We start from the raw sequence: 27321 nt of genomic DNA on the forward strand, positions 1-27321 counted from the left end.
CATCTTTTTTTGGGGGGAAAGGGGGGAGGAAGTTCTAATTTTACTAAATTATGATTACAGAATGTGACTACGACTCTCTTTGTTATGGATTGGACTGTGTCCCCCCAAAAGATATATTGAGGTCCTAACCCTTCTTTTTGTGAATGTGACCCTGTCTGGAAACAGGATTTTTCTTTTGTTGTGTTAATGAGGGCATACCAGAGTAACATGGGTCCTAAACCTAATTCCTTCTCAATGAAGTCTTTTAAAAACTGCAGAACAGACATACAGAGAGTCACACAGGGGAAAGACACCATATGGGGATAGTTTACAAGCCAAGGGATGCTAAGAAACACCCTAGGTTACAGAAGCTGAAAGCAGACAGAGCAGTACCCTGCCAACTTTAGAGCTTTCCCCTAATAAATCTCAGACTGCTTATTCAACCTGGAGTGGTCTGCCTCTTTCTTCGGTTTGTCCCTACCTTCTGCGTATGGTGGCCACTGTAGGATTTCCCCTGGAGACTTCCTGGCCCATCACTGCTGCCTGAAACTGGCAGAATCTAAGATTTTAGCTAGGGTTCCAGTGTACCTTTAGCTTTAGCTAGGCATCACAAATTAAAAGTACCACACCTGTTTTGCCCAAAGAACTAGTCACATCACCTGATCCCCTTCAGACTCCACCAATGTGTTTTCTTTTCTGAGTTGTTCTAGTCACATTCAAGCTTCCAGCTTTCTGGACATAGATGTAGTCAAACAGAGCTTGTTTCTTAAGTCTTTTAAACTATTAATAATTCCTTTGGGGGGGCTACATATATATTATTCATATTTTGGTAAATATGAGTTCTTTAAAGTATTAATAGGATAGTAAAAAAATTTTTTATTTTTTATCCGATATTACTGACCATATCCCCTCCCCCGCGAAAGTCTTCTTTCCTATGACACCAAAAACCAAAACCAAAAATCAAATCTGTTGCTGACAAGTTGATTCTGACTCATAGCAACCCTAAAGGACAGAGTAGAACTGCCCTGTAGAGACTCCAAGGAGAGATCAGTGGATTTGAACTGCCGACATTTTGGTTACCAGCCAAGCTCTTAACCATGTGCCACCAGGGTTGCATACCACTCTTCTAGTACTCTTCAAATCTCTCCAGTAGCTTATTCTAGACTTCCTTTTCTGGCTTCTTTTTCACTGCACATCCTCCAAACTTAAATGTTGTGGCTCCTGGAGATGCTGTCAACCTTTGTTGTTATTTCATATACTTTCTCTTGGGAATTATGTACACAAATATATTCAGTTATGACTTACCCACTGGAGACTAAGTATCTCTTCTGACGTCAAGCCCTGTATACTTAAACGCCTACTATACATCTCCATGTAGATCATAGCTTTCTCAGAGGACCCTCAATTGACCTCAACAGATAACTCTTAGTTCATCTTCCCGTAGAAATCTGTTCCCCCTCTGAATTAAGAGTAATACTAGGTCTTATTTTGAAAGACGGATCCAAAAATATATAATGCTCAAGCACGATTCTCTCTCTCTCTAAGAATCCAAAGTAGATGTTCCTGGTCTGCAGGCAATTTCCTCCATGTAGTGATTTAGAGGCCCAGTATTTCCCATCTTGTGGCTCCACCATCCCTTAGGGACTCATTGCCATCTACCCACCAGAAAAAGGATAACAAGGAAAAGGCATTACCACTTCTTAAAAGCCTTGACCTAAAAATGATGCACATCACTTCTGCTTACATTCCATTAGTGAGATCTATCCACATGGGTACACCTAGATGGATGAAAGATCAGGAAATGTATTCCTTGATTGGGTAGCCATTTCATCGTGGCACCTCTATTCTATAAAAGAGGGTACAGTTAATCTTTTCTGTCATCCCCTCCTATATTTTTGATCTTGGTGAATGGTACCATTCCATCAATGATCCATTTATTCAAATCATAAATCCAGGTCTTCCTCAGTTTCTTCCTTCTTCTTTAACTAATCAAAATTCACTGAGTCCTATCAAGTCCAGATCTCCTAAACCTTTGTGATAGCTCTTCCCTCATTTCTGTCCTTACTGCCATTGCCCAACTTCAAGTCCTCATTATTTCTTGTCCTGCCTTGAGTCTTGCTGCTTCTTAGATCTCTCCTCATTGTTGCCAAAGTCAACATTTTAATACTATGATGGCATCATACTCCCCTGCTAAAATTCTTTCAATGTCTCTGTTCAGTGATAGTACGTTAAACTTTGATACGTCATATAAAATCATTTATGTCCTGGCCCTTTGTATTATTCAGAATTCTTTTTTGCCACTCCCTGTCTCTCTGTTTAGTGATAGTACATTAAACTTTGATACGTCATATAAAATCATTTATGTCTTGGCCCTTTGTATTATTCAGAATTCTTTTTTGCCACTCCCTCACCCCTTATAATTTGTTCTAGTAGTAGCAGTAACAATAATAACAAAGAAACAAGGTACTCATAGTTTCTAAAATAAGCTATGTTTGCTCATATTTTAGTTTCTTCCTATACTGCTCCTTCTCCCCAGACAGCTTGTTTATCTGGTAAACTTATCAATCAATACTCAGCTCAAAATTATCTGCTTCATGAAATCTTTTCTGACTTTATGAAACAGAGACGTGCCTTTTATTAGGCTTCCACTGTGCTTTGTACAAGCCTCAATAAGAGCAATTTATCTTTATGTATTATTATTATTATTATTTCTGCTCTGTCTAGCTACTAGATTTTGAAGACAGGTTCTACATCCTTTCATCTCTGTACCCCACCAAGTGTGCTGTATAACAGAATGTAAGCTTAATGAGAAAAACTTTTTTTCACCACTGTATTCCCAGTGTCTAGCATGTATGAGACACTCATTAAATATCCACTAAATGAATTGATTATATGTACTCTATGCATATTTATTGAAGAAAAAAGGAGAAAACAATGTATATAGTTGCAAATATAGTCAGACAGGACAGGAGTTACTGAATTCTGGCTTAGACCTTATAGGATCAGACTGTTTTGCCAATTAAAGTACTTAAAGCCCCAAGCACAATGCCTGGACTGTTGTAACAATTATAAGCCCTTATTGTGAGCATCAGTTACAACATTACATAACAAATATTTATAGATGTTCCAATATTTTCAAATATATACCTATGTCCACCTGTGGCACACTGAAACCTAAAGCATTTTCACCTTGGAAGAAATTTTAAAGCACTTAAAAAGTATCTAAATCAGTTTGTCTCAAATAAAGCATATTAGTTTCTGAAAAGGTGGTTGTTTTATTTCTAAATATAAGCTATAATTTACCCAGAGTAAGAAAAGCAGAAGAACCAGCATAAAAAGAATTTTTTCAATGAAAGCTAACCTTCAATCAAACTAAATTGTAAATATTAAAATTTGACATGACAACACAGTTAATTACAAAGATGATGTGATAATATGCTGTACCTCTCCAAGTCCCATGTCCCACGATTGCTCAGAATGCAATTCTTCCAAAGGGATATTACCCCTAAGGATCAAAAAGAAGTATTAACATCTGACTTCTCTCTGAAAATTATTATTCTAAATTATAGTTACAAAACTTGGCTGCAGGTCAGAATTATATGGGAATTTTTTTTTTTAAATAAAGATTGAAAAACTCCATCTCAAGGAGCCTATCTGTTATGTGTGGGTTCAACTCAGCATTCTGTATTTTAAAATGTCCCCCTCAAGTTATCTGGATCTGCAGCGAGGTTTGGGAACCATGTTCTACAACACTTTCATAAAATACATTCTAAAACTCAAGGCCTAGCACTCTGTTTTTCACTTACAAGTTTCTGGATATTTGGAGATTTCACAACAAAGAACCTAATTTGTTAATTTTATGAAACAAATTGTGAGTCTATTTTTAATTAATTGGTATGTGCCAAACCCATGAAAATAGCATCTATATATTTTTTTATAAATACATATTTTAAATACCTCCATAAGAAAGTACTTCCAGAATGAAAACCTATTTTAATTCATGATTTTCAATCACTAAGATTTGGCTAAACTACAATTACTAGACTCTTCTGAAACTACTAGGTAAAATAAAGTTTGTTTTATTACCTATGAATTGAAATTCATTACATAGAAGGGCCAATAAGGCAGTCCCAAAACTAAAGAATAAATTTTTAAAATGAGCCCCAAATGGGTGACATTAAAAATGTCATAATGGGTGATTAAAAAATCACCTTAAACACAGAACATTTTGTACATCAGCAGCAATAAGAGGAAGCAAAATCTGATGGTGCCTAATTGCTTTAACACAGAAAAAAATGTACCAGCAGTGGGGTAGGAGAAATGGTAATCCTGAACATGGAGAAAACAGGAGGTCTCTGAGAGGAAAATGCTGACAATGTACAGAGAGGTCTTTCCCTAGAACATAAGCTGTCCCATAAACTGTTCACATGCTAGCTTATGTCATTAACATGTGAATTATACAGCACCCCTTATTTTGATTCTATGCTAACCAAACAACCATCCCATAGAGGCTTCAGAAAGTAAGAAAATGTACTTTTTACTCCAACAAGCATTCCTATACATGTGACCCTACTATTTCTTACTGTAAATTAATAAATTGACATTCTGGTGGGTATATAAGTTTCTTTAACACATCAGTCAGTATCCTCAAATCAAATCAATTTTAAGGTTCACATAAGGAGGTATTTATGGGTTGACAAATATGAGCACCATACTGTCAACAAGTGTGGTAGCACCAAGATTGTGACAACTGATAAGTTTTCACTGAGGTTAGTCTGCCCACCTTCAGACAGCAATATGCCTGCCTGACTCAATTTGCGTCAATTCCACATGCATTATACTAGATACTGGTTTGCATTTCCCAGATTTACCTAGAAACTTACATATTATTCACTGGATATTTCTGGATTTTTTTCTGTGGTATCTTCTTTTGGTAATTACTTTCATATTTTCCTTAAAAATAAAAGTATGCATTGAACTTAAAATTTAGCACAGTCTATTTCCATTTTAGTCTAGTTCCACTGGACAGTCATTATGAATCAGAAATAACTCAATGACAGTGGGTTTTTTTATTTCCATTTTTTAATTTGAAGCTTATTAGCATGATATACACAGAAATAACTGATCCACACTGTGATATAATATAAAGTCATTCTCTCCTTAATTCATAATCCTCCAAACACACATACACACATATTTATACACACACAAAAAATATATATATTTATATTACAACTGAAGAAAAAAAAAAAAAAAAAACAGATTACTACATTTTCCACGTATGACACCAACCTGTTTTTTCAGAGCTGGCTGGATAACAATGCTTCTCAAAAGATGTACTAAAATTATTTCCTTCATTATTGATATACTTTTTCTGATAGCCATTCTTTGGCTGACACTTTTCAGGGTTACTTGTTTTATTAAAAGTAGAATTACTATAAGTCAATTCTGGAACTGTAAAAATGCTCCTTAGGCATCTATCAGTGAAATATTTTTTACTAGAACTAGTAACTGCACAGATATCTCCACTGTCACAGCCACACTTGTCAGTGTTTTCCTTTATCCTCTGCTGATCTAAGTTTAATAAATTGATCATATTTTGACTAAAAAAAGAGTTACAATTCTCAGAGAGACTGCTGGGGATTGCCTGGTTAGCATCTTCAATACAATTTAATACTGCTTTTCTATTTTCTCCCCGAAAAGGTTGTACTGTTTGTTTTTCAGTAACGAAGTCTGACTCTCTTCTTTCATTCATGCTTCCACAATCTTCACCCATAATTACAGCAGGTCTTTCAGTAAGGAAATTCCGATTTCCTGGACTTTGTGATAAATAAAAACATATTTAGCAAGAAAAGCATAAAGCATTTCCACTTAGAAACACTTAAAGTTAATATCTTAGAGAGCATATTGAATAGCTACCAACATGTACTTAGGCAATGTTTTTATTTTTTTTTTTTAATTTAAATAAATAGCATTGCTTTGGGTCTCGTGTTCTAATGCCTTACTTAGTATAAAAATAATCTATACTCACTTTAATATTTTAACATAAAATACTATTCTATGGTTCAATTTACTGTTATATTAACGAAACAAAACATGACCAACTTTTAGTATATCTTCTGTAATAAGACCTAGTGAATGACTTAGACAACCACTGTATGTCACTGTTGCTCCATTCACCAGAGAAAGATATTTTGCAGACTGTGCAGAGCAAGTTACCTCCAGTTTTAAACATCAAGTCAAATAGTCATGAAAACATTATAACAGATATTTCTTAACATAATGAGGATATAAAAATAACTCTGAAAATTCCAAGGAAGAGCAATATAGACAGAAATGCATATATAAGTAATAAAGCCAAGAGATAATGTGAATCAGATGAAAAAGTTCAGCTAGATACCTTGTAAGGTCCCTTCTAATCTGTAAATAGTAATTCTAGGTTAAGTCCAATTTGTGAACAAGATCAAAGCTTTGATAGGAAATAATTAGAAATCAATTATGTTCTTGATTTTGTTGCCAGTGACAATCTACAAATTTATTTGGTATGCTTAGGTGTTTCAGAGGTTGGAGGTACCAGAGAAATTTAGAAAGAAAATACATAAAATGCTAAAATTCTCACTGACAAGCCAATTTTATTTTTCTAAGATATTTATCAAATACTGAATAAGCACCAATATTCCAGGCACTATGTTACATGTGGGGGACACAGAGATAAAAGACAGTTCCTGTGACCCATGCTATTAAGAAGGGAGAGGTAAATGTTTTGCTCATGAACGTGAACAGATCATGATCCAACACTGTTTCTCAGTAAGAACCCTACTGGCATTTTGGTCAGAATAATACTATCTCATTATACCAAAATTCATTAAATATTATGGACTAAAATAGTTTGGGATACATTCATTATGTACATTAACCTTTTATGTGTATTAAACAAGAGGGCCAATCCCTGGAAAATGACATCATGCTTGGTAAAGTAGAAAGTCGGCAAAAAAGAGGAAGACCCTCAACAAGATGGATTGATACAGTGACTGCAGCAATGGGCTCAAACACAGCAATGATTGTGAGAATGGCACAGGACCAGGCAGCATTTCTTTCTGTTGTACATATGGTTGCTATGAATCAGAACCAACTCGATGGCACCTAAAAAATAACACACAAATATCTGATATATACCTACTATTTAGCAAGGAGACAATGGACTTAATATTCCAGTGAAGAATGATATTAAGCCAATAAGATAATTATCTGTATAAGTAGAATGGATAAGAAACAGAAAAGTAAACACATAAAAAAGACAATTATATGGAAGGGCTGACTCATTGGGGGAGAGCAAGTCAGAGTATGGAGTAAGATGTATATAAACTTATATGTGACACACTGACTTGATTTGTAAACATTCACTTGAAGCTCAATAAAAGTTTTTTAAAAAAAAAAGATAATTATAGGTGCTACAAGAACACATGATGGAATAACTTGTGTTGGAGGCCCTATTTCAGATAGTTTGCTCAGGAAAATCTTTAGTATGGAATTGGCAAATAAGCTGAAAATAGTTTTTAGACACATAAAGAAGGAAATAAACACATTCCAAGGAGACAGAATAATAAGCTTGAATGTAAAATATGTAGCCCGTTTAAGAAACAGAAAGAAGGGACATAAAGGTGGAATAGAATCAGTGAGATAAAGTTTATGACCAAGGTTAAAAAGGTACAAAAGGGCCCAGATTATGCACAGTGTTACCTTTAAAAAGAGCAACTTGAAACCATTGAAAGGTTTCAAGTACAAAACTAAAACTGGTTTGCTTTTTGCATTGGAAAACATCAGTCTGACTACTGGGAAAAAATGAATTCAGGACTTCCACCTAGCCAAAATAAAGAAACAAGGATTGAATTTACCCTCCTAACAGATGCAAAAAAAAAAAAAACTGGACAAAATATATTAAACAATGGTTTTCAGACATGGGTCATCAGATAAGCAGGACAGTGACCCCTAAGAGAAGGAAAGCAAATGAAGTGAACCCATCATTGCCCCTGTTTATTGTCTAATATCCAGGGCATAGCACAAAGAGAGATGTCCCAATCAAAACCCAGAAGATTCCCATTGCTGAGGAAACAAAGCTGCTAGTCCACGAAGACTATAGAGGATAGTATTCGCAGGGCAGAGTACTGGGGAGGAGAGAGTTTTAAAGAAAGAGAGCTCCAGAGATCTATACAGGTTTCTTCTCAAGTCTTCAACTAAGTACTGATAAGCTCATGCATGTGAAGAAAACATCCCAAGGCTGGGGGAAAAGAACGATCCAAGAGGAGAAGATGGAACTATCTCTGGAGTTCACACAGGGCTGGAAAAAGATTGTGTTCCCACCAGCAAGAGTGGAAAACCTTATAATTCAGTGGAAATCAGGGAAAGAATTTAGAAGGGTATTGCATCAGGGGTGGGACAAAATTAGCCCTAGACTAAAGGATTATCTGGTCCTGTATAACAAAGCTTAAAAGCAAGTCTGAATAAGATCCCATCATTCCCAAAAAAAAAAAAAAAAAATTTTTTTTTTTTTTTTATTCCCAAGTAACTAAACTGTATCCAAGAACAAAGCTCAGGACTATTTACAGGAACACAAAAATTTCCAGCAACTACAAAGGTGAAATTCGGAGGTGGAGCCAAGATGGTGAACTAGCCAGATGCACTAAGCCATCCTGCTGCAACAAAGACCCGAAAAACTAAGTAAAACAAATACAAACATCAATCCTGGAGCCCAGAACCTTAAATGACGGGATAAATTATTAGATCAGAAGCCACTGAGAAGAAGAAACTAATAGAAAATGGCAAAGGAGTAGAGATAGAAAGTGGAGGTTCCAGGCCAAATGGCATGATTCAATGTGGCCATCTTGGAATAAAGCCAACAACCCCGCACACAGAAAGGCACCTCCATGGAATTCCCAGTAGAAGATAGAGCTGAGCAACCAGCCCTACACATCCAGACAAGGTGGTAAGAACTATTGTGCCCTCAAACAAGCAAAAAACCAAGCATGCCCAGCCCGCCTTCCCAGACATAACCAAACAAAACAAAAAAGCAGGATGAAACAAAAAAAACCTACAATCAATAAATAAAAAAAAATAATACCTGAATGTCTTGGATACAGGAGACAATATCAAAACATAAAAAAAGAGGACAAGATGGCTCCAGTAAGTGACCAAAATAAAGCACCAGATAACCTTCTGGCAGAAAAAAAGGCACTGGAACTACCTGATAGGGAATTCAAAAGTCTAATATAGAGATCAAGGAAAACACAGACAAAATCATGGAGAAAAGAGAAAAAAACAACCAAAACATAGCCAAAATCAAGGAAAACACAGACAAAGCAATAGAGTAATTCAGGAAAATAAAAGAACAAAATGTGAAAATGAAGAACAGAAATCATTTACATAAATAGCAATTAAAAATCCAAAAGATAAACAACAAGATTTCAGAAATGGACAATGCAATAGAAGGTTTTAGGAGCAAATATGAAACAATGAAACTAGTGAAATCAAAGAAAAATCCATGAATGCCACTTTGAAGAAAAAACGGAGAAAAGAATGAAGAAAAATGGAGAAAACCTAAGAACTATGTGGGATACAATCAAGAGCAAAATTTTACATGTGATCAGAATTCCAGAACAGAGAGAGAAAATGGAAAACACAGAGAGGACCACTGAAGATTTACAGATAGAAAAACTCCCTAATATCATGAAAGATGAAAAGCTGACCATCCAAGAAGCTCAATGAACCCCATACAGGGCAGACTCCAGAAGAAAGTCACCAAGACATATCATAATCACACTAGCCAAAACCAAAGACAAAGAAAGAATCTCAAGAGAAGCTGAAGAAAATTGAAAGGTCAAATACAAAGGAGAAATAATAAGACTAAACTCTGATTAATCAGTAGAATCCATGCTCGCAAGAAGGCAATGGTATGACATACATAAAACCTTGCAAGAAAAAAAAAAAAAAAGTGCCAACCAAGAATAGCATATTCTGCAAAACTCTCCTCACAAATATGATGGCAAAATTAGGACATTTCCAGATAAGCAGAAACTAAGTGAATTTGTAAAAACCAAACCAAGCTTACAAGAGTTATTAAAGGGAGCCCTTTGGTTAGAGAATCAACATCAGACAACAACCTGAATCTAGAACACAGACCAGTATCAGCTAGATACCGACCTAGGTAATGAACTCTCAAGGATAAAACAAAACTAAAAGACTTAAAACAGGGAATTAGAGACATCAATCTATAAATGCTGACAATGTCACAAGAAAAGGGGGAACAGTGTAGGCATAGAAGTTTCAAAATGAGAGGTAGACAAAGCGATATCAAGTAATAAAAGACTGGTTGAAACTAAGGAAGATAAGGGAAAACTTCAAGGTAACCACTAAGAAAGTTAACAAACCTACTCACCAAAAAAAAAGAAGAAAAACACAGTCTTAGTAAACACAAAATCTACAATAACAAAAGAAATGAAAATAAATTCTACAAACAAAAGGAACTCAGCACAGGAGAATAAGGACATAGAAAACCTCAGCACCACAAAAAAAAAAAAAAAAAAAAAAATCACTACAAAATAACAGCAATAAACTCCCACCTATTGATTATCATACTGAATGTAAATGGCTTAAATGAACCTGAAGACATGGAGAGTGACAGAATGGATTAAAAACACAGGGCCCATCAATATGCTGTCTAGAAGAGACAGACCTTACACACAAAGACATAAATATATTAAAAATCAAAGGATGGAAAAAAATATATCAAGCAAACAGCTGCCAAAAAAGGCTGGGAGTGGCAATACTAATCTCAGATAAAATTGACTTTAAGGCAAAAATCCATCCTAAAAGACAAGGAAGGACAGTATAAAATGATTAAAAGGGACATATACCATGATGACATAACCATAATATCTATGCACCTAAATGATGCAGCTCCAAAATACATAAAAACAAACTCTAACAGCACTGAAAAGAGAAATTGACAGTTCCACAATAATAGTACGAGACTTCAACACAACATTCTCAGTAAAGGACAGACATCTAGAAAGAAACTCAGCAAAGATACAGAATCAGCCATACTGACCTCGTAGACGTATATCGAACACCCCTCCCAAAAGCAGCAAAAGTATACATTCTTTTCCAACACATATGAAACACTCTCCAGGATGGACCATATCTTAGGCCACAAAGCAACCTTCAACAAAATCAAAACACCGAGATAATACAAAGCATCTTCTCTGATCACAGTGCCATAAAAGTAGAAATTAATAACAGGAAGAGCAAGGAAAAAAAATCAAAATCATGGAAACTGAAGAACACCTTGCTTAAAAACCATTAGGTAATAGAAGAAATCAAAGATGGAGTAAAAAAATCAAATGATAATGAAAACACATCATACCAAAACCCTTGGGACACAACAAAGGCTAAGCTTGGAGGTTAATTTATAGCCATAGATTCACGTATCAAAAAAGAACAGGACAAAATGAAAACATTAGCCCTACAACTCGAACAAACAGAAAGAGAAGAGCAAAAGTGGCCCAAAGCCACCAGAATAAAGGAAATAATGAAGATCAGAGTAGAAATAAATAAGAGAATAACAACAACAACAAAAAAAAAAACAATAAAAAGAATCAAAACCAAAAGTTGGTTCTATGACAGGATCAACAAAATCAAAAAAACACTGGCCAAATTAACGAAAGTAAAACAGGGGAGGAGGCAAATAATCCTAACAAAAAATGAAATGGGGAACATTACAACAGACCCAACTGACATAAAAAGGGTAACAGAGTACTATGAAAAACTACTCCAACAAATTTGAAAACCTAGAGGAAATGGACAAATTTCTAGAAATATATATACCTAAACTAACACAAACTGAGGTAGAATATCTACAAACCCATAACAAGAGAAGAGATTGAAAAGGTAATAGAAAACTCCCAACAAACCTGGCCCAGATGGCTTCACTGGAGAATTCTACCAAACATTCAGAAAAGAGCTTATACCAATACTAGGGATACTTCCAAATTTATTCTATGAAGCCAGCATAACTCTGTATCAAAACCAGGCAAAACACCACAAAAAAAGAAAATTACAGACCAGTATCTCTCATGATTATAGATGGAAAAATTCTCAGGAAAATTCTAGCCAACAGAATTCAGTATCATTAAAAAAAAAAAAAAAAAAAACCCAACACCCCGACCAAGTAGAATTCATACCAGGTATGAAAAAAAAAAAAAATTTTTTTTTTTTTTTATGCAAGGATGGTTCGACATTAGAAAATCAATCAACATAATCTACCACATAAAACAAAAGAATCACATGATCATCTCAATCGATGCTTAAAAGGCATTTGGTAAAGTTCAACCGCCATTCCTGATAAAAACTCCCAATAAAAGAGGAAAAGGAGAGAAATTCCTCAACATAACAAAGGGCATCTATACAAAACCAAGAGCCCTGGTAGTACAGTGATTAAAGCTAGTCTGCTAACCAAAAGGCTGGCAGTTTGAAACCATTCCTTGGAAACAGTATGGGGCAATTCTACTCTGTCTTACAGGGTTGTAATGAGTTGGAATTGACTCAACCGCGAGGGGTTTAGTTTTTTTCTTGTTTTGTTTTGTTTATACAAAACCAACAGCCAACATCATTTTCAATGAAGAGAGGCTTAAAACATTCCCCCTGAGAACAGGAACAAGACAGGGTGTCCATCATCATCATTCCAATTTAACATTGTGATGGAAGTCCTAGCTAGAGCAGTAAGGCAAGAAAAAGATATAAAGGGCACCCAAATTACTGAAGAAGTAAAACTACCCCTATTCATGGATGATATGATGCTATACATAGAGAACCCAAAACACTCCACAAGAAAACTACTGCAACTAATAGAAGGATTCAGCAGAGTGGCACGATACAAGATAAACATACAAAAATCAGTTCGATTCCTATATACCAATAAAGAGAACTATGAAAATGAAATCAGGAAAGGAGTACCATTTATATAGCCCTAAAAAAATGCTGCTGCTGTTGTTAGGTGCCACCGAGTCAGTTCCAACTCATAGTGACCCTATGCACAACAGAACGAAACACTGCTGGGACCTGAGCCATCCTTACAATCGTTGTTATGTTTGAGCTCATTGTTGCAGCCACTGTGTCAACCCACCTTGTTGAGGGTCTTCCTCTTTTCCACTGACCCCGTACTCTGCCAAGCATGATGTCCTTCTCCATGGACTGATCCGTCCCAACAATATGTCCAAAGTATGTAAGATGCAGTCTCGCCATCCTTGCTTCTAAGGAGCATACTGGCTATACTTCTTCCAAAACAGATTTGTTCGTTCTTTTAGCCGTCTATGGTATACTCGATATTCTTCACCAACACCACCATTCAAAGGCGTCAATTCTTCTTTGGTCTTCCTTACTCATTGTCTAGCTTTCACATGCATATGATCCAATTGAAAATACCATGGCTTAGGTCAGGAGCACCCTAGTCTTCAAGGTGACACCTTTGCTCTTCAACACATTAAAGAGGTCCTTTGCAGCAGATTTACCCCATGCAATGTGTCTTTTGATTTCTTGACTGCTGCTTCCATGGCTGCTGATTGTGGATCCAAGTAAAATGAAATCCTTGACAACTTCAATCTTTGCTCCGTTTATAATGATGTTGCTCATTGGTCCAGTTGTGAGGATTTTTGTTTTCTTTATGTTGAGGTGCAATCCACACTGAAGGCTGTGGTCTTTGATCTCCATCAGTAAGTGCTTCAAGTCCTTTTCACTTTCAGCAAGCAAGATTGTGTCATCTGCATAACGCAGGTTGTTAATGAGTCTTCCTCCAATCCTGATGCCCCGTTCTTCTTCATACAGTCCAGCTTCTCAGATTATTTGCTCGGCATACAGATTGAATAGGTATGGCAAAAGAATACAACCCTGACGCACACCTTTCCTGACTTTAAACCAATCAGTATCCCCTTGCTCTGTCTGAACGACTGCCTCTTGATCTATGTAAAGGTTCCTCAGGAGCACAATTAAGTGTTCTGGAATTCCCATTCTTCGCAATGTATTCCGTAATTTGTTATGATCTACCCAGTCGAATGCCTTTGCATATTCAATAAAACACAGGTAAACATCCTTCTGGTGTTCTCTGCTTTCAGCCAGGATCCATCTGACATCAGCAATGATATCCCTGGTTCCATGTCCTCTTCTGAAACCGGCCTGAATTTCTGGCAGTTCCCTGTCAATATACTGCTGCAGCTGTTTTTGAATGACCTTCAGCAAAATTTTGCTTGTGTGTGATATTAATGATATTGTTCTATAATTTCCACATTCAATTAGATCACCTTTCTTGGGAATAGGCATATATATGGATCTCTTCCAGTCAGTTGGCCAGGAAGCTGTCTTCCATATTTCTTGGCATAGATGAGTAAGCACCTCCAGCATTGCATCTGTTTGTTGAAACATCTCAATTGATATTCCATCAATTCCTGGAGCCTTGTTTTTCACCAGTGCCTTCAGGGCAGCTTGGACTTCTTTCCTTCAGTACCACTGGTTCCTGATCATATGCCACCTCTTGAAATGGTTGAACATTGACTAAAGGGATAAATCTAACCAAGGACATAAAAGACCTAAACAAAGAAAACTACAAAACACTATTGCAAGAAACCAAAAGAGATCTACATAAATGGAAAAAATATACCATGCTCATAGATAGGTAGACTCAACATTGTGAAAATGTCAATTCTACCCAAAGCAATCTACAAATATAATGCAATCTCAATCCAAGTATCAATAGCTTTCTTTAACAAAATGGAAAAACTAATGATTAACTTTATACGGAAAGAAAGAGGGCCTGGAAAAGTGAAGCATTATTGAAAAAGAAGACCAAAGTAGGAGGCCTCACGCTACCTGAGTCAGAACCTAGTATACAGCTACAGTAGTCAAAACAGCCTGGTACTGGCACAATAGACATATTGACTAATGAAACAGAATTGAGATCCCAGATGTAAATCCATTCACCTATGGTCACCTGATCTTTGACAAAGGCCCAAGGTCCATCAAATGGGAAAAAGACAGTCTTCTTAACAAATGGTGCTGGCAAAACTGGATGTCCACCTGCAAAAAAATGAAATAGGGTCCATACCTCATACCATACACAAAAACTAATTCAAAATGGATCAAAGACCTAAATATAAAACCAAAAACTATAAAAATCATAGAAGAAAAAATAGGATCAATGCTAGAGACCTTAATACACGACACTAACAGGATACAAACCGTAACTAACAATACACAAACACCAGAAGATAAGCTACATAACTCGGATCTTCTAAAAATTAAATACTAATGCTCATCAGAAGACTTCATCTTACATCAGAAGACTTCATCAAAAGAGTAAAATGAAAATCTACAGATGGGGAAAAAATTTTGGGCTATGACAAATCAGACAAAGGTTTAACCTCTAAAATTTACACGAAAATCCAACACTTGTACAGCAAAAAGACAATACAATTAAAAAAATGGGCAAAGGATATGAACAGACACTTCACCAAAGAAGACATTCAGGTGGCTAACAGACACATGAGGAAATGCTCAGATCACTAGCCGTTAGAGAAATGCAAATCAAAACCACAGTAAGATACTATCTCACCCAGATATTACTGGCACAAATCAAAAAACAGAAAATAACAAATGTTGGAGAGGCTGCAGGGAGAATGGAACTCTGATGCACTGTTGGTGAAAATGCAAAATGTTACAACCATGTCTGGAAAACGATATGGCCCATCCTTAAAAAGCTAGAAATAGAAATGCCATATGATCCAGCAATCCCACTCCTAGGACTATATAGTAGACAAATAAGAGCCATCATAGGAATAGACATACGCAAAATCATGTTCATTTCAGCATTGATAGCAACAGTGAAAAGACGGAAACAACCTAGATGTCATCAACAAATGCATGCATAAGCAAACTATGGTACACACAATGGAATACCACACAACGATAAAGAACAACGATGACTCTGCAAAGCATCTCACAACAAAGATGAATCTGGAGGGCATTATGCTGAATGAAATAAGTCAATCACAAAAGGACAAATACTGTACGAGTCCACTATTATAAAAACTGAAGAAAAGGTTTACACACAGAAAGAAAGTCTTTTATGGTTACGAGGAAGGGGAGAGATGGGGATGGAAAAACACTAACTAGATAATAGATAAGTGGTAACTTTGGTGAAGGGTTATAGAGTACACAGTACTGGAGAAGTCAGCACAACTTGACCAAGGCAAAATCACAGAAGCTGTGCAGACACATTCAAACTCACTGAGAGACTGAATTACTGGGCTGAGGGCTGTGGGGACCGTGGTCTTGAGGAACATCTAGCTCAATTGGCATAAAATAGTTTATAAAAAAGAAAATATTCTACATCCACCTGTGGTGAGTAGCATCTGGGGTCTTAAAAACCTGTGAATGGCCATGTAAGATACAGCTACTGGTCCCATCCCCACAGGAGCAAAGGAGAATGAAGAAAACCAAAGACACAAGGGACAGGTTAGTCCAAAGGACTAACTGGCCAAAACTACCACAACCTCTGCCAGACTGAGCCCAGAAGAACAAGATGGTGCCTGGATACCATCACCAACCTCTCTGACAGGGATCACAATCAAGGGTCCTTGACAGAATGGGAGAAAAATGTAGAACAAAATTCAAATTCACACACACACACAAAAGACTAGGTTTGCTGGCCTGACAGACTGGAGAAATCCCAAGAGTATGGCCCCTGGACATCCTTTTATCTCAGTACTTAAGTCACTCCTGAGGTTCACCCTTCAGCCAAAGATCAGACACGTCTATAGGGCAAATAATAACACAAGTGAGGAACATTCTTTGTAGTTTAATTATGTATATGAGATGAAACAGGCACACCAGCCCAAAGCAAAGACAAGGATGCAGGAAGGCATAAGAAAACTGGACAAATGGCAACAGGGAACCTGGGGTGAAGAATGGAAAAGTGTTGAGAATGGGAGAGTGTTGACACATCATGGGGTTGGCAAACAATGTTGCAAAACAATTTGTGTATTACTTGTTTAATGAGAAACTAATTTACTCTGTAAACTTTCACCTAAAGCACAATAAAAAAATAAATGCTAAAAAAAAAAGACAAAATTCACAATGTACAGGATCTAAACAAAATTACTGAGGATGCAAAGTGAGGAAAATTAACAACCCAAAATAAAGAGAAAAATCAATTAGAAATAAACTGAGAAATGACACAGATTACAGAATTGGGAGACAAAGACATAAAAGAGTATGGTAACTATATTTCACGTTTGAGACTACAGAAGAAAGACTGAGCATGTTGAGTTAGATACATAGAAGATATAAAGAAGGCTTAAATGAAACTTCTGGAGATGACAACTACAAGGTCTGAGATAAAATGTACAGCACATTAGACACTAAAGAAAATACAATTAGTGAACATGAAGACATAGTAAAAAAAACTATATAAAATACCACGAGAAAAAATTGAACAGAGTGTCAGCAAACTGTGACACAAGTTCAAGACTAATTTACATGCAATTTCAGTCTCCAAAGGAAAAGAGAAGCAGAAAAAAAAAAAAAATTTGAAGAACTAGTGACTGAATATTTTCCAAATTTGATAAATGGTATAAACTCACAGATCCAAGAAGCTCAATAAAGCCAAAGCACAAGAAATACAAAAGATCATTCTAATCAAAAGATTTGCTTAAAACCATGATATAAACTCTTGCAAACAATGATACATTGTATAAGAATGACAGCAAAGTTCTCATTGGAAACAACGCAAGTCAAAAGACATCTTTCCAAAAACAAGTGCACAATTATGATTTGAAAACATACAAAGTATGAAAGGATTCATCACAAGAAGAACTACACTGTAAGAAATGTTTAAAAGTCCTTTGAACAAAAACAAAATGTTACCAGATGGAAAGGTAGATCTATTCAAAGTAATGAAGAGCACAAAAAATAATAAATATGAACTTAAATATAAAAGAACATGTGTTATTATTTTTTAAAAGCTTTTTAAAGCAAAATCAACAATGACATATTGCTGAGTTTATAACTTATATAAAAGTAAGATGTATGAATACAACAGCACAAAAGCTGGAGAGTAGAAAGGAAAGTATAGTATTGTAAGGTTCTTATACTATATTTGAAGTGCTGTAAGTTGAAAATAGTCTGCGATTAATTCAGATATATACTATAAAACCTAAAGCAACCACTGGGGTGGAAATAAACACCAAAGCAGAATTATAGCTAAAAAGCCAACAAAAGAGATAAAATTAAGTCATAAAAAAATACTCAAACCAGATAAAGGCATAAAAAGAGGGAAAAGGGGCCAAAGTCTATATGAGGCAAATAGAAAACAAATAGCAAGAGGGTAGATCTAAACATAACCGTATCAGTAGTCACACTGAATGTAAATGTGAATGTAAAACACCTCAATTAACAGGCAGAGATTGTCAAACTGCATTAAAAAATCAAGATCCCAATATATAGTAAAAGAATGAAAAAGATATATTATGCTAACACTAAACCACAAAGACCTAGAGTAGCTATTTTAATATCAGAAAAAAAGTAGATTTCACAGCAAAGGATGTTAACAAGGATAAAGACAGCGATTTCATAACAATAAAGAGGTTGTTTCTGGGAGAGAACATAACAATCCTAAAGTTCATTCATTTAATAACAGTTTCAAATACATAAAGCAAAACCTGATAAAACTGCAGTGAGAAATAAATTCACTAGTTGGCCAGTAATTACCCTGGTATCAAAGCCAAAAAAAAGAATCATAACAAAAAAATTTCAAACCAATTTTTCTTGTGAATATACATATAAAAATCATCAACAAAATATTAGCAAACCAAATCCAGCATAAAAGAGTTACATACTATGATCAAATGACTTATCCCAGGACTGTAAGGTGATTTAACATCTAAAATCAAAATAATATATATTAACAAAGGAAAAACTCACATGATAATCTCAAGAGACACATACACACAAAAACATGTGGCAAAATCTATTACCCATCTGATAAAAACTCTAAGGGAACTAAGAACAGAAGGGACCTTCCTCAACCTGATAATGGGCACCTACAAAGAAAACGTACGGCTACCATGTTACTTATTGGTAAACGACTGAACGCTTTTTCTCTAAGATTAGAACAATGCAAACACATCCCCTCTTGCCACTGCTATTTCAACATTGTATTGGAGGTTCTAGCTGATGCAGTCAGACAAGAAAAAGAAGGAAAAGGCATCCAAATTGAAAAGTCGGAAGTAATAATATGTTTACCTTTAGACAACGTAATTCAGGATGATGAAAATCCTAAGGAATTCACAAAATTACTACTAGACCTAATAAGTTCAACAAGGCCAAAGTATATAATATCAACATACAAAAATTAACTCCATTTCTATATAACAGCAATGAGCAATCCAAAAATGAAATTAAGAAAATAATTTCATTCACATAGCATCAAAAAGAATACTTAGGAATACATATAAGAAAAGAAGCATAAGACTTATAAATTGAAAACTACAATACATTGCTGAGATAAATTAAAGAAGACCAAAATAAGAGGAGTGACATTTAATGCTCATGGATCGGACTATAATTAAGATGACATTTTGCCCCAAACTGATCTACAGGTTCAATACAATTCCTATTAAAATCCAGGTAGGACTTTTTTTTTTTTTAACAGAAATTGACAAGCTGATCCTAAAATTTATATGTAAACACAAAGGTCAAAGAAGAGTAAAATCATTTTTGAAAAAGAAAAAATCAGAAGACTAATATAGTTCCTGATTTCAAAGCTAAAATAATCAAGACACCAATCAATGGAACAGAATTGAGAGGCCTGGTGCGGCAGAAGAATCTTATACTTACGGTCAATTGATTTTTGACAAAAGCACCACAGCAATTAAGTGAGGAAAGACATTCCTTTCCACAAATTCAAAAGATGAATTTAGACTCTTATATCGTACTTAAAAATTAATTCAAAATAGATCATAGACCTAAAAATAAGATCTAAAGCTAAAAACAGAGAAAATCTTCACAACCTTGGGTTAGGCAAAGATTTGTTAGTTATGACACCATAATTCATAAACGAAAAAATTAATAAATTTTACTTCGTTAAAATGTAAAACTTTTGCACTTCGAACAGACACTATTAAGATGAAAGGAGTAAACATTTCACCAGAGATACATGAATGGCTAGTAAACGCATGAAAAGATGCCAATATCATTAAACAAAAAAACCAAACCCACTGCCATCAAGTCGATTCCGATTCATAGCGACCCTATAGGACAGAGAAGAACTGCCGCATAGAGCTTCCAAGGAGTGCCTGGCGGATTTGAACTGCTGACCTCTTGGTTAGCAGCCATAGCACTTAACCACTACACCACCAGGGTTTCCCCCAATATCATTAGTCATTAGGAAAATGCATATTAAACCACAATGAGATACCACTACACACTGACTAAAAAAAAACCAAACCCACTGCCATCTGGCTGATTCTGACTCATAGCAACCCTATAGGACAGAGTAGAACTGTCCCATTGAGTTTCAAAGAAGCGCCCAGTGGTTTCAAACTGCCGACCTTTTGGTTAGTAGCTGCAGCACTTAACCACTACACCACCAGGGTTTCCACACACTGACTGGAATGTTTTAAATTTCAAAAGACTGACTACGCCAAGTGTTGGCAAGGACGTGTTACAACTGAAACTCTCATATGTTGTAGTGAGAATATAAAATGGTATAAATAACTCTGCAAAGCAGTTTGGCAGTTTCTTAAAAGACCCAGTTATTTTCTGTTTTGAATTTTTTATTGATACCATGTGTTTTCAATAGTGGAATGCACGCTGAGTCATTGAGTCTGTTTAAATTTTTGGCTAGTGTTAGAAATACTATGTGAAAATACATGATCTGTGGGAGCCCGTTTGGCTCACTAGTCTTGGGTAGCACTCTTTATTGTGTGGTGTCTTCCATTTGGGTACATGGGGCACCTCTGATTTTGCCTAATACCTCTGCTATTTTGCTTCATTGAATGTTTCTTTCACCTGGGCTTCACCATTATACAATTCCACACTGGGGGGAAGCTAATACTTTCAGTGGGAAAACTATACTTCCGAGGAACTCCAGAGGCGTAAAAAGTGGGTGAGATACCATATGTTCCATGAGTCACAAAGGGTTAAAAAGCTAAACATACACCTACCATATGACCCAGCCATTCCACTTACAGGTATTTAACCAAGAGAAATGAAAACATGTTCAAATAAAGACTTGTACATGAACTTTCACAGAAGTTTATTTGGCATAGCCAAAAATTAAAACAAAGAGTCAAATGTCCAGCCACAGTGAATTAATCAGCTGTGCTATGCCCATGCAACAGGATACTGCTCGGCAAAAAAAGGAAGGAACTACTAACACACACAGCAAAATGGGTGAATCTCAAAATAATTATTCTGAGTGAAGGAAGCCAGACAAAAAGACGAGAATATACTGAATGATACCAAATACATAAAATGATGTAAAATCTACAGTGACAGCAGAACAGTGGTTGGGGATGGGAGTAGAGGATGTAAAGCGGCAGGCAGCAGAAATTACAAAGGTGCCCAGAGAAAGTACTAGGGATGATGAATATGTTCATTACTTTGACTTATGTCAAAGCTTGTTAAAGCATACTTTTTTTTAATACATTCAGTTTATTGTATGTCAATTTTACTTTCAAAAAGCTGTAAAAAATGGATCTTGGGACAAGGAAGAAACAAAAAGAACCACTATGTGGCTATTACAATTCTCCAGGTAAAAGACAATGGGGATTTAGACTGAGAACCCATTGGATGGAAAAGTAAGTAAATAGTTTTTAAGTTTATTTAGAAGATAGAATTGACAACATTTTGTTGATGAAATGAATATTGGGGGTGTGAAGGAAGGGAAGGAATCAAGGACAACTCTCATTTTTTTGGCTTAAGCAGCTGATTGAACAGTGGTGCCATTTACTAAGAAGAGGAAGGCTGGGATAGGGTTTTAGAGCCAAGGTTTCTCACTATGATTACCAAAAGTGATTGAAAATGGTTTTTACAAGTTTAATGGAATTTAAAACCATGAGCTAGGATTTATATACAGACATCTCGAAAACAACAGCGGGATTCTGCTGTACCAACTACCACATATGTGAAAAAGAAGGCAACATATTTATGATACAGGAAAAAAAAATAGTAATACATGGAGACTATAAAACAGGTAAAAACACCTTGGATCAAAATATTTTTTAAAATAAATGAAAGGTAGATGTACACATTAAAAAATAATTACTTAAACAATTGAAATTAAATGCTACATCTTACTTCTATTATTTTTTTTTTAGTTTTCCTAAAGTCTGTTTATATTTCTAGCTAAAAATATTTGTGTCAACTAAAAATTAAATAACTGAGAGAAAGTATGCTACACTTTTATTTCCTTCAAGCATCTTTCCTTACCTGTTTAATCTTTCAAATAATGTTCCAAATTGTGCAGCTTTATATGATGAACTGAGAGCATCTTTACGTTCATTGAATTTGGGAAGCAAGCATCTTGAATAGTTAACATTACTGGGCTGAAAAAAAACAAGAAACCACCAAAGTATTAAATGTACATATATACAAAATAAACTATTTACCATTTAAAGGTCATGTAAGTGGAAGTAGAGCCAAAATGCTCCTTAGAAGCAAGGATGGTGAGACTTTGTCTCACATACTTTGAACATGTTATCAGGAGGGACCAATTCCTGGAGAAGGACATCAAGCTTGGCAAAGTAGAGGGTCAGCAAAAAAGATGAAGACCCTCAACCAGATGGACTGACACAGTGGCTGCAACAATGGGCTTAAGCATAACAACGACTGTGAGGATGGTGCAGGACCGGGCAGTGTTTTGTTCTATTGTACTTAGGGTTGCTATGAGTCAGAACTGACTTGATGGCATGTAACAACAACAACATCTATATTCAGTAGTCCCTGGGTGGCACAAAGAGTTAAGCGTTCAGCTAGTAGCCAAAGGTTGGCAGCTTAAACCCACCCAGAGGTGCCTCAGAAGATAGGCCTCGTAATCTGGTTCTGAAAGGTCACAGTCTTGAATACCCTATGGAGCAGTTGTACTCTTCACCTATGGTGCTGCCGGAATCGACGCCATGGCAACTAACAACAACAAATTCACAATTTTTTCTTTTTCAGTCTAAAAGAAAGTAACTGTAGTCCTTAGAGAAAACAAAATAATTTTCTAACAATGAAACTAGTATTAGTATTTGAATGACTGTTAAAATAACAGAGTTGATACTATGATGAGCTAACCATTTTTTGAGAGTTAAACAAGATAACAAACACCCAGGATAACCAGGATCCTGAGTAAATAAACGCTAAATTGCTATGACAGGAAGTAATAGAGCTTATCACAACAAAACAGCTGAACTATCTCAGTTCTATCATTTACTAAGTAGTTTTAGATTGCTACTTTAATCTTCCTGAATATCAATATTATTGAGTGCAAAATGTATGTAAAGATTGTAGAAGCAGCTGATAAGATAACCCATTTGTTAATGTGGAAGGTGCCATATATATATGTAAGACATTTATAGTGGTCCAATGCTACTCTTATTCAACAATTATAATTTATATATTTAGTATACGTGATTTACAACCCATGACACATAGAAATGAGATGTTCAAAGACAATCAGTGACAGAAACAGGAAAAAAGTGTTGGGGGGGGTAACAAACAGAAAGAAAATGTCTTAAAAAAAGTCCAAACTCAGAGTGAGCTGAAAATAAAGTCTGATATTACAACTTGGCCTCAGAAAGAAAGACAGTAACTGAGATGCAAAGACAAAGTCATCCCTTGAAGTGAGAAAGAAATAAACCAAAAGAGAAGAGAATATAACGTTATGTATCAGCTCAATACTTCCTCTCTGGGGACCAGTGAGCCCTGAACCACTTTTCCTTCCTAACCTTTTCTTTCAACTCATTTTCTTCTGTATAATTTCATTTTAATTTGTCTCTTTTTTAAATCCCTCCAAAAATGCTATAAAGTACTTCCCTAATCCTTCACAAGGTGACATTATGCTTGATCAGTGGAACACCCTGGAAAGGGACATTACCTCTCTTCTGTCATAATTAGATATAACATTATTTATCTCTCTAGATAAATAGATTAACCTGCAGTCTATAACATGGTAACCAAGCAGGAAATTGTTTAAACAGATATTATGGAAATGTTTATTCTCTATCCTACATAAACAGTTCAACAGAGCAAAGATGAGATATACGCTGATTTCGAATACAAGTTTTAGTCTTATAAAATATAAACTGAATGGGCAATTGAATGTTTTTCATCGCATCATTCACAAATTATTGGGTCCTTAAATTAATAAGGCTAACACATATCACTGGAATGTCATACTTCATTTTTCTCTTTTTTGTAAAACATAAAACATACTTTAAATACTTTAATAAATTGAGTTTAACTATAAGTTTATTTTTTAATATAAATTATTTATATAATTATAATTTATAAATCGTATTTTAACTTATTACTATATTTACAAATTATCAACTATATGATTTATAAAATATAATTAAATATAATATAATTAAAAATACACAGGAATTAAATTGACTACATCTGTGGAAAGAGACAATGGAAAAGCTCAACATCATCAGATAAAACAAGACAGCGGCCGACTGTAGAATAAATCATCAATTACTCATAGGCAAGTTCAAATTGAAGCTAGGAAAACTAGACAAAGTCCACAAGAGCCAAAGTATGACCTTGAATATATCCGACCTGAATTTAGAGACCACCTGAAAAATAGATTTGATGCGTTGAACACTAATGAATGAAGACCAGACAAGTTGTGGAATGACATAAAGGACATCATACATGAAGAAAGTAAGAGGTCATTCAAGACAAGAAAGAAAGAAAAGGCCAAAATGGATGTCAGAAGACTCTGAAACTTGCTCTTGAATGTCGAGTAGCTAAAGTAAAAGGAAGAAATAATGAAGTAAAAGGGCTGAACAGAAGATTTCAAAGGGCAGCTCAAGAAGACAAAGTGAAGTATTATAATGACATGCGCAAAGGCCTGAAGTTAGAAAACCAAAAGGGAACAACAGGCTTGTCATTTCTGAAGCTGAAACAACTGATGAAAAAATTCAAGCCTTGAGCTCCAATACTGAAGGATTCTACGGGGAAAATATTAAATGACACAGGAAGTATCAAAAGAAGATGGGAGGAATATACAGAGTCACTGTACCAAAAAGAATTGGTTGACGTTCAACCAGATCAGGAACCAACAGTATTGAAGGAAGTGGTCCAAGTTGTATTGAAGGCATTGGCAAAAAATAAGGCTCCAGCAATTGATGGAATACCAACTGAGATGTTTCAACAAACTGATACAGTACTGGAAGCGCTCACTCATCTATGCCAAGACACTTGGAAGATAGCTACCAACTGATTGGAAGAGATCCACATTCCAAAGAATATGGAATGCCTATTCCAAAGAATGATATGAGTTCTGTTTTATTCCAAAGAAAGGTGATCCAACTAAATGCACAAATTATCTAACAATATCATTAATATCACACGCAAATAAAATTTTGTTGAAGATCATTCCAAAGCAGCTGTAGCAGTACACTGACAGGGAACTTCCAGAAATTCAACCCAGATTCAGAAGAGGACCTGCAACCATGGATACCATTGCTGATGTCAGATGGATCCTGACTGAAAGCAGAGAATACCAGAAAGATATTTACCTGTGTTTTACTGACTATGTAAAGGCATTCAACTGTGTGGATCATAACAAATTATGGATAACACTGCAAAGAATGCGAATTCCAGAACACTTCATTGCACCCATGAGGAACCTGTACATAGATCAAGAGGCAGTCATTTGAACAGAACAAGGGGATAGTGCATGGTTTAAAATCAGGAAAGGTGTGCATCAGGGTTGTATCTTTTCACCAGACTTATTCAATCTGTATACTGAGCAAATAATCTGAGAAGCGGGACTCTATAAAGAAGAACGGGGCATCAGGATTGGAGGAAGACTCATTAACGACCTGCAATACGCAGGTGAAACATTCTTGCCTGCTTAAAGTGAAAAGGACGTGAGTACTTACTGATGAAGATCAAATACCACAGCCTTTAGTAGGGATTACACCTCAACATAAAGAAAACAAAAAACCTCACAACTGGACCAATAGGCAACATCATGATAAACGGGGAAAAGATTGAAGTTGTCAAAGATTTCATTTTACTTGGATCCACGATCAACACCTATGGAAGTAAAAAAAAAAAAAAAAAAGCAGTCAAGAAATCAAATGATGCTTTGCATTGGGCAAATTTGCTGCAAAAGACCTCTTTAAAGTGTTAAAAAGCAAAGATGTTATTTTTAAGATTAAGGTGCACCTGACCCAAGCCATGGTGTTTTCAGGCACCTCATATGCTTACAAAAGCTGAACAATTAATAAGGACGACTGAAGAACTAAAGACTTTGAATTGTGTTGTTGGCAAAGAATACTGAACATACCATGGACTGCCAAAAGAATGAACAAATCCATCTTGGAAGAAGTACAGACAGAATGCTCCTTAGAAGCAAGGATGGCAAGACTATGTCTCACATACTTTGGATATGTCATCAGGAGGGATTATTCCCTGGAGAAGGATATCACGCTTGGTAAAGCAGAGGTCACTGAAAAAGAGGAAGACCCTCAACAAGATGGACTGACACAGTGGCTGCAACAATCAGCTCAAGCATAAAAATGATTGTTAGGATGGCACAGGACAGGGCAGAGTTTTGTTCTGTTCTACATGGGGTCGCTATAAGTTGAAACCAACTCAACAGCACCTAACAACAAAACAAGGTCATATATTTTAATATGATTTTAAACAATATTATTTATAAAATCATAAATTATAAATTTATCTATAACTTACAAGTAAATGTATAAATAAATATGGTATAAAGCTATTACATGCTAAAAATTGGAGAAATTCAAAACAAAGTATTCCTCCTAAAAAACATAGTGTTTATGTAACGATTTTCCTCATTATCATTATACATTACTATAACCTTTAAAAGTTGTTTTCAAACTCTGTATACATCTAGAAGTTCATTTCTTGATATGTTCTGTACCAGATATATTTCAGATAAAAAAATTTTGAATGGTTTTTACATTTTTAACGCTAAAAAACAGTGATTGAACATTTTAACACTATATATCTCTATTTATATAAATATATTTGTATAGTTTTAATTGAAGT

The 27321-nt window shown here is 35.5% G+C and overlaps 1 protein-coding gene across 1 annotated transcript in view; it reads right to left on the reverse strand.

The window, feature by feature from the left end:
• REDIC1 (regulator of DNA class I crossover intermediates 1) overlaps positions 1–27321 on the reverse strand; it is a 48410-nt gene that overhangs the window by 14517 nt on the left and 6572 nt on the right. The window contains exons 5-8 of the mRNA XM_003405380.3: positions 22513–22628; positions 5272–5798; positions 4863–4932; positions 3424–3484 (exon numbers count right to left, since the gene is read on the reverse strand). Of these exons, the coding sequence (XP_003405428.2) occupies positions 3424–3484; positions 4863–4932; positions 5272–5798; positions 22513–22628 (774 nt within the window). The remainder of the gene's footprint in view (positions 1–3423; positions 3485–4862; positions 4933–5271; positions 5799–22512; positions 22629–27321) is intronic.

Source organism: Loxodonta africana, chromosome 4 (genome assembly GCF_030014295.1).
Source record: "Loxodonta africana isolate mLoxAfr1 chromosome 4, mLoxAfr1.hap2, whole genome shotgun sequence".
NCBI lineage: Eukaryota > Metazoa > Chordata > Mammalia > Proboscidea > Elephantidae > Loxodonta > Loxodonta africana.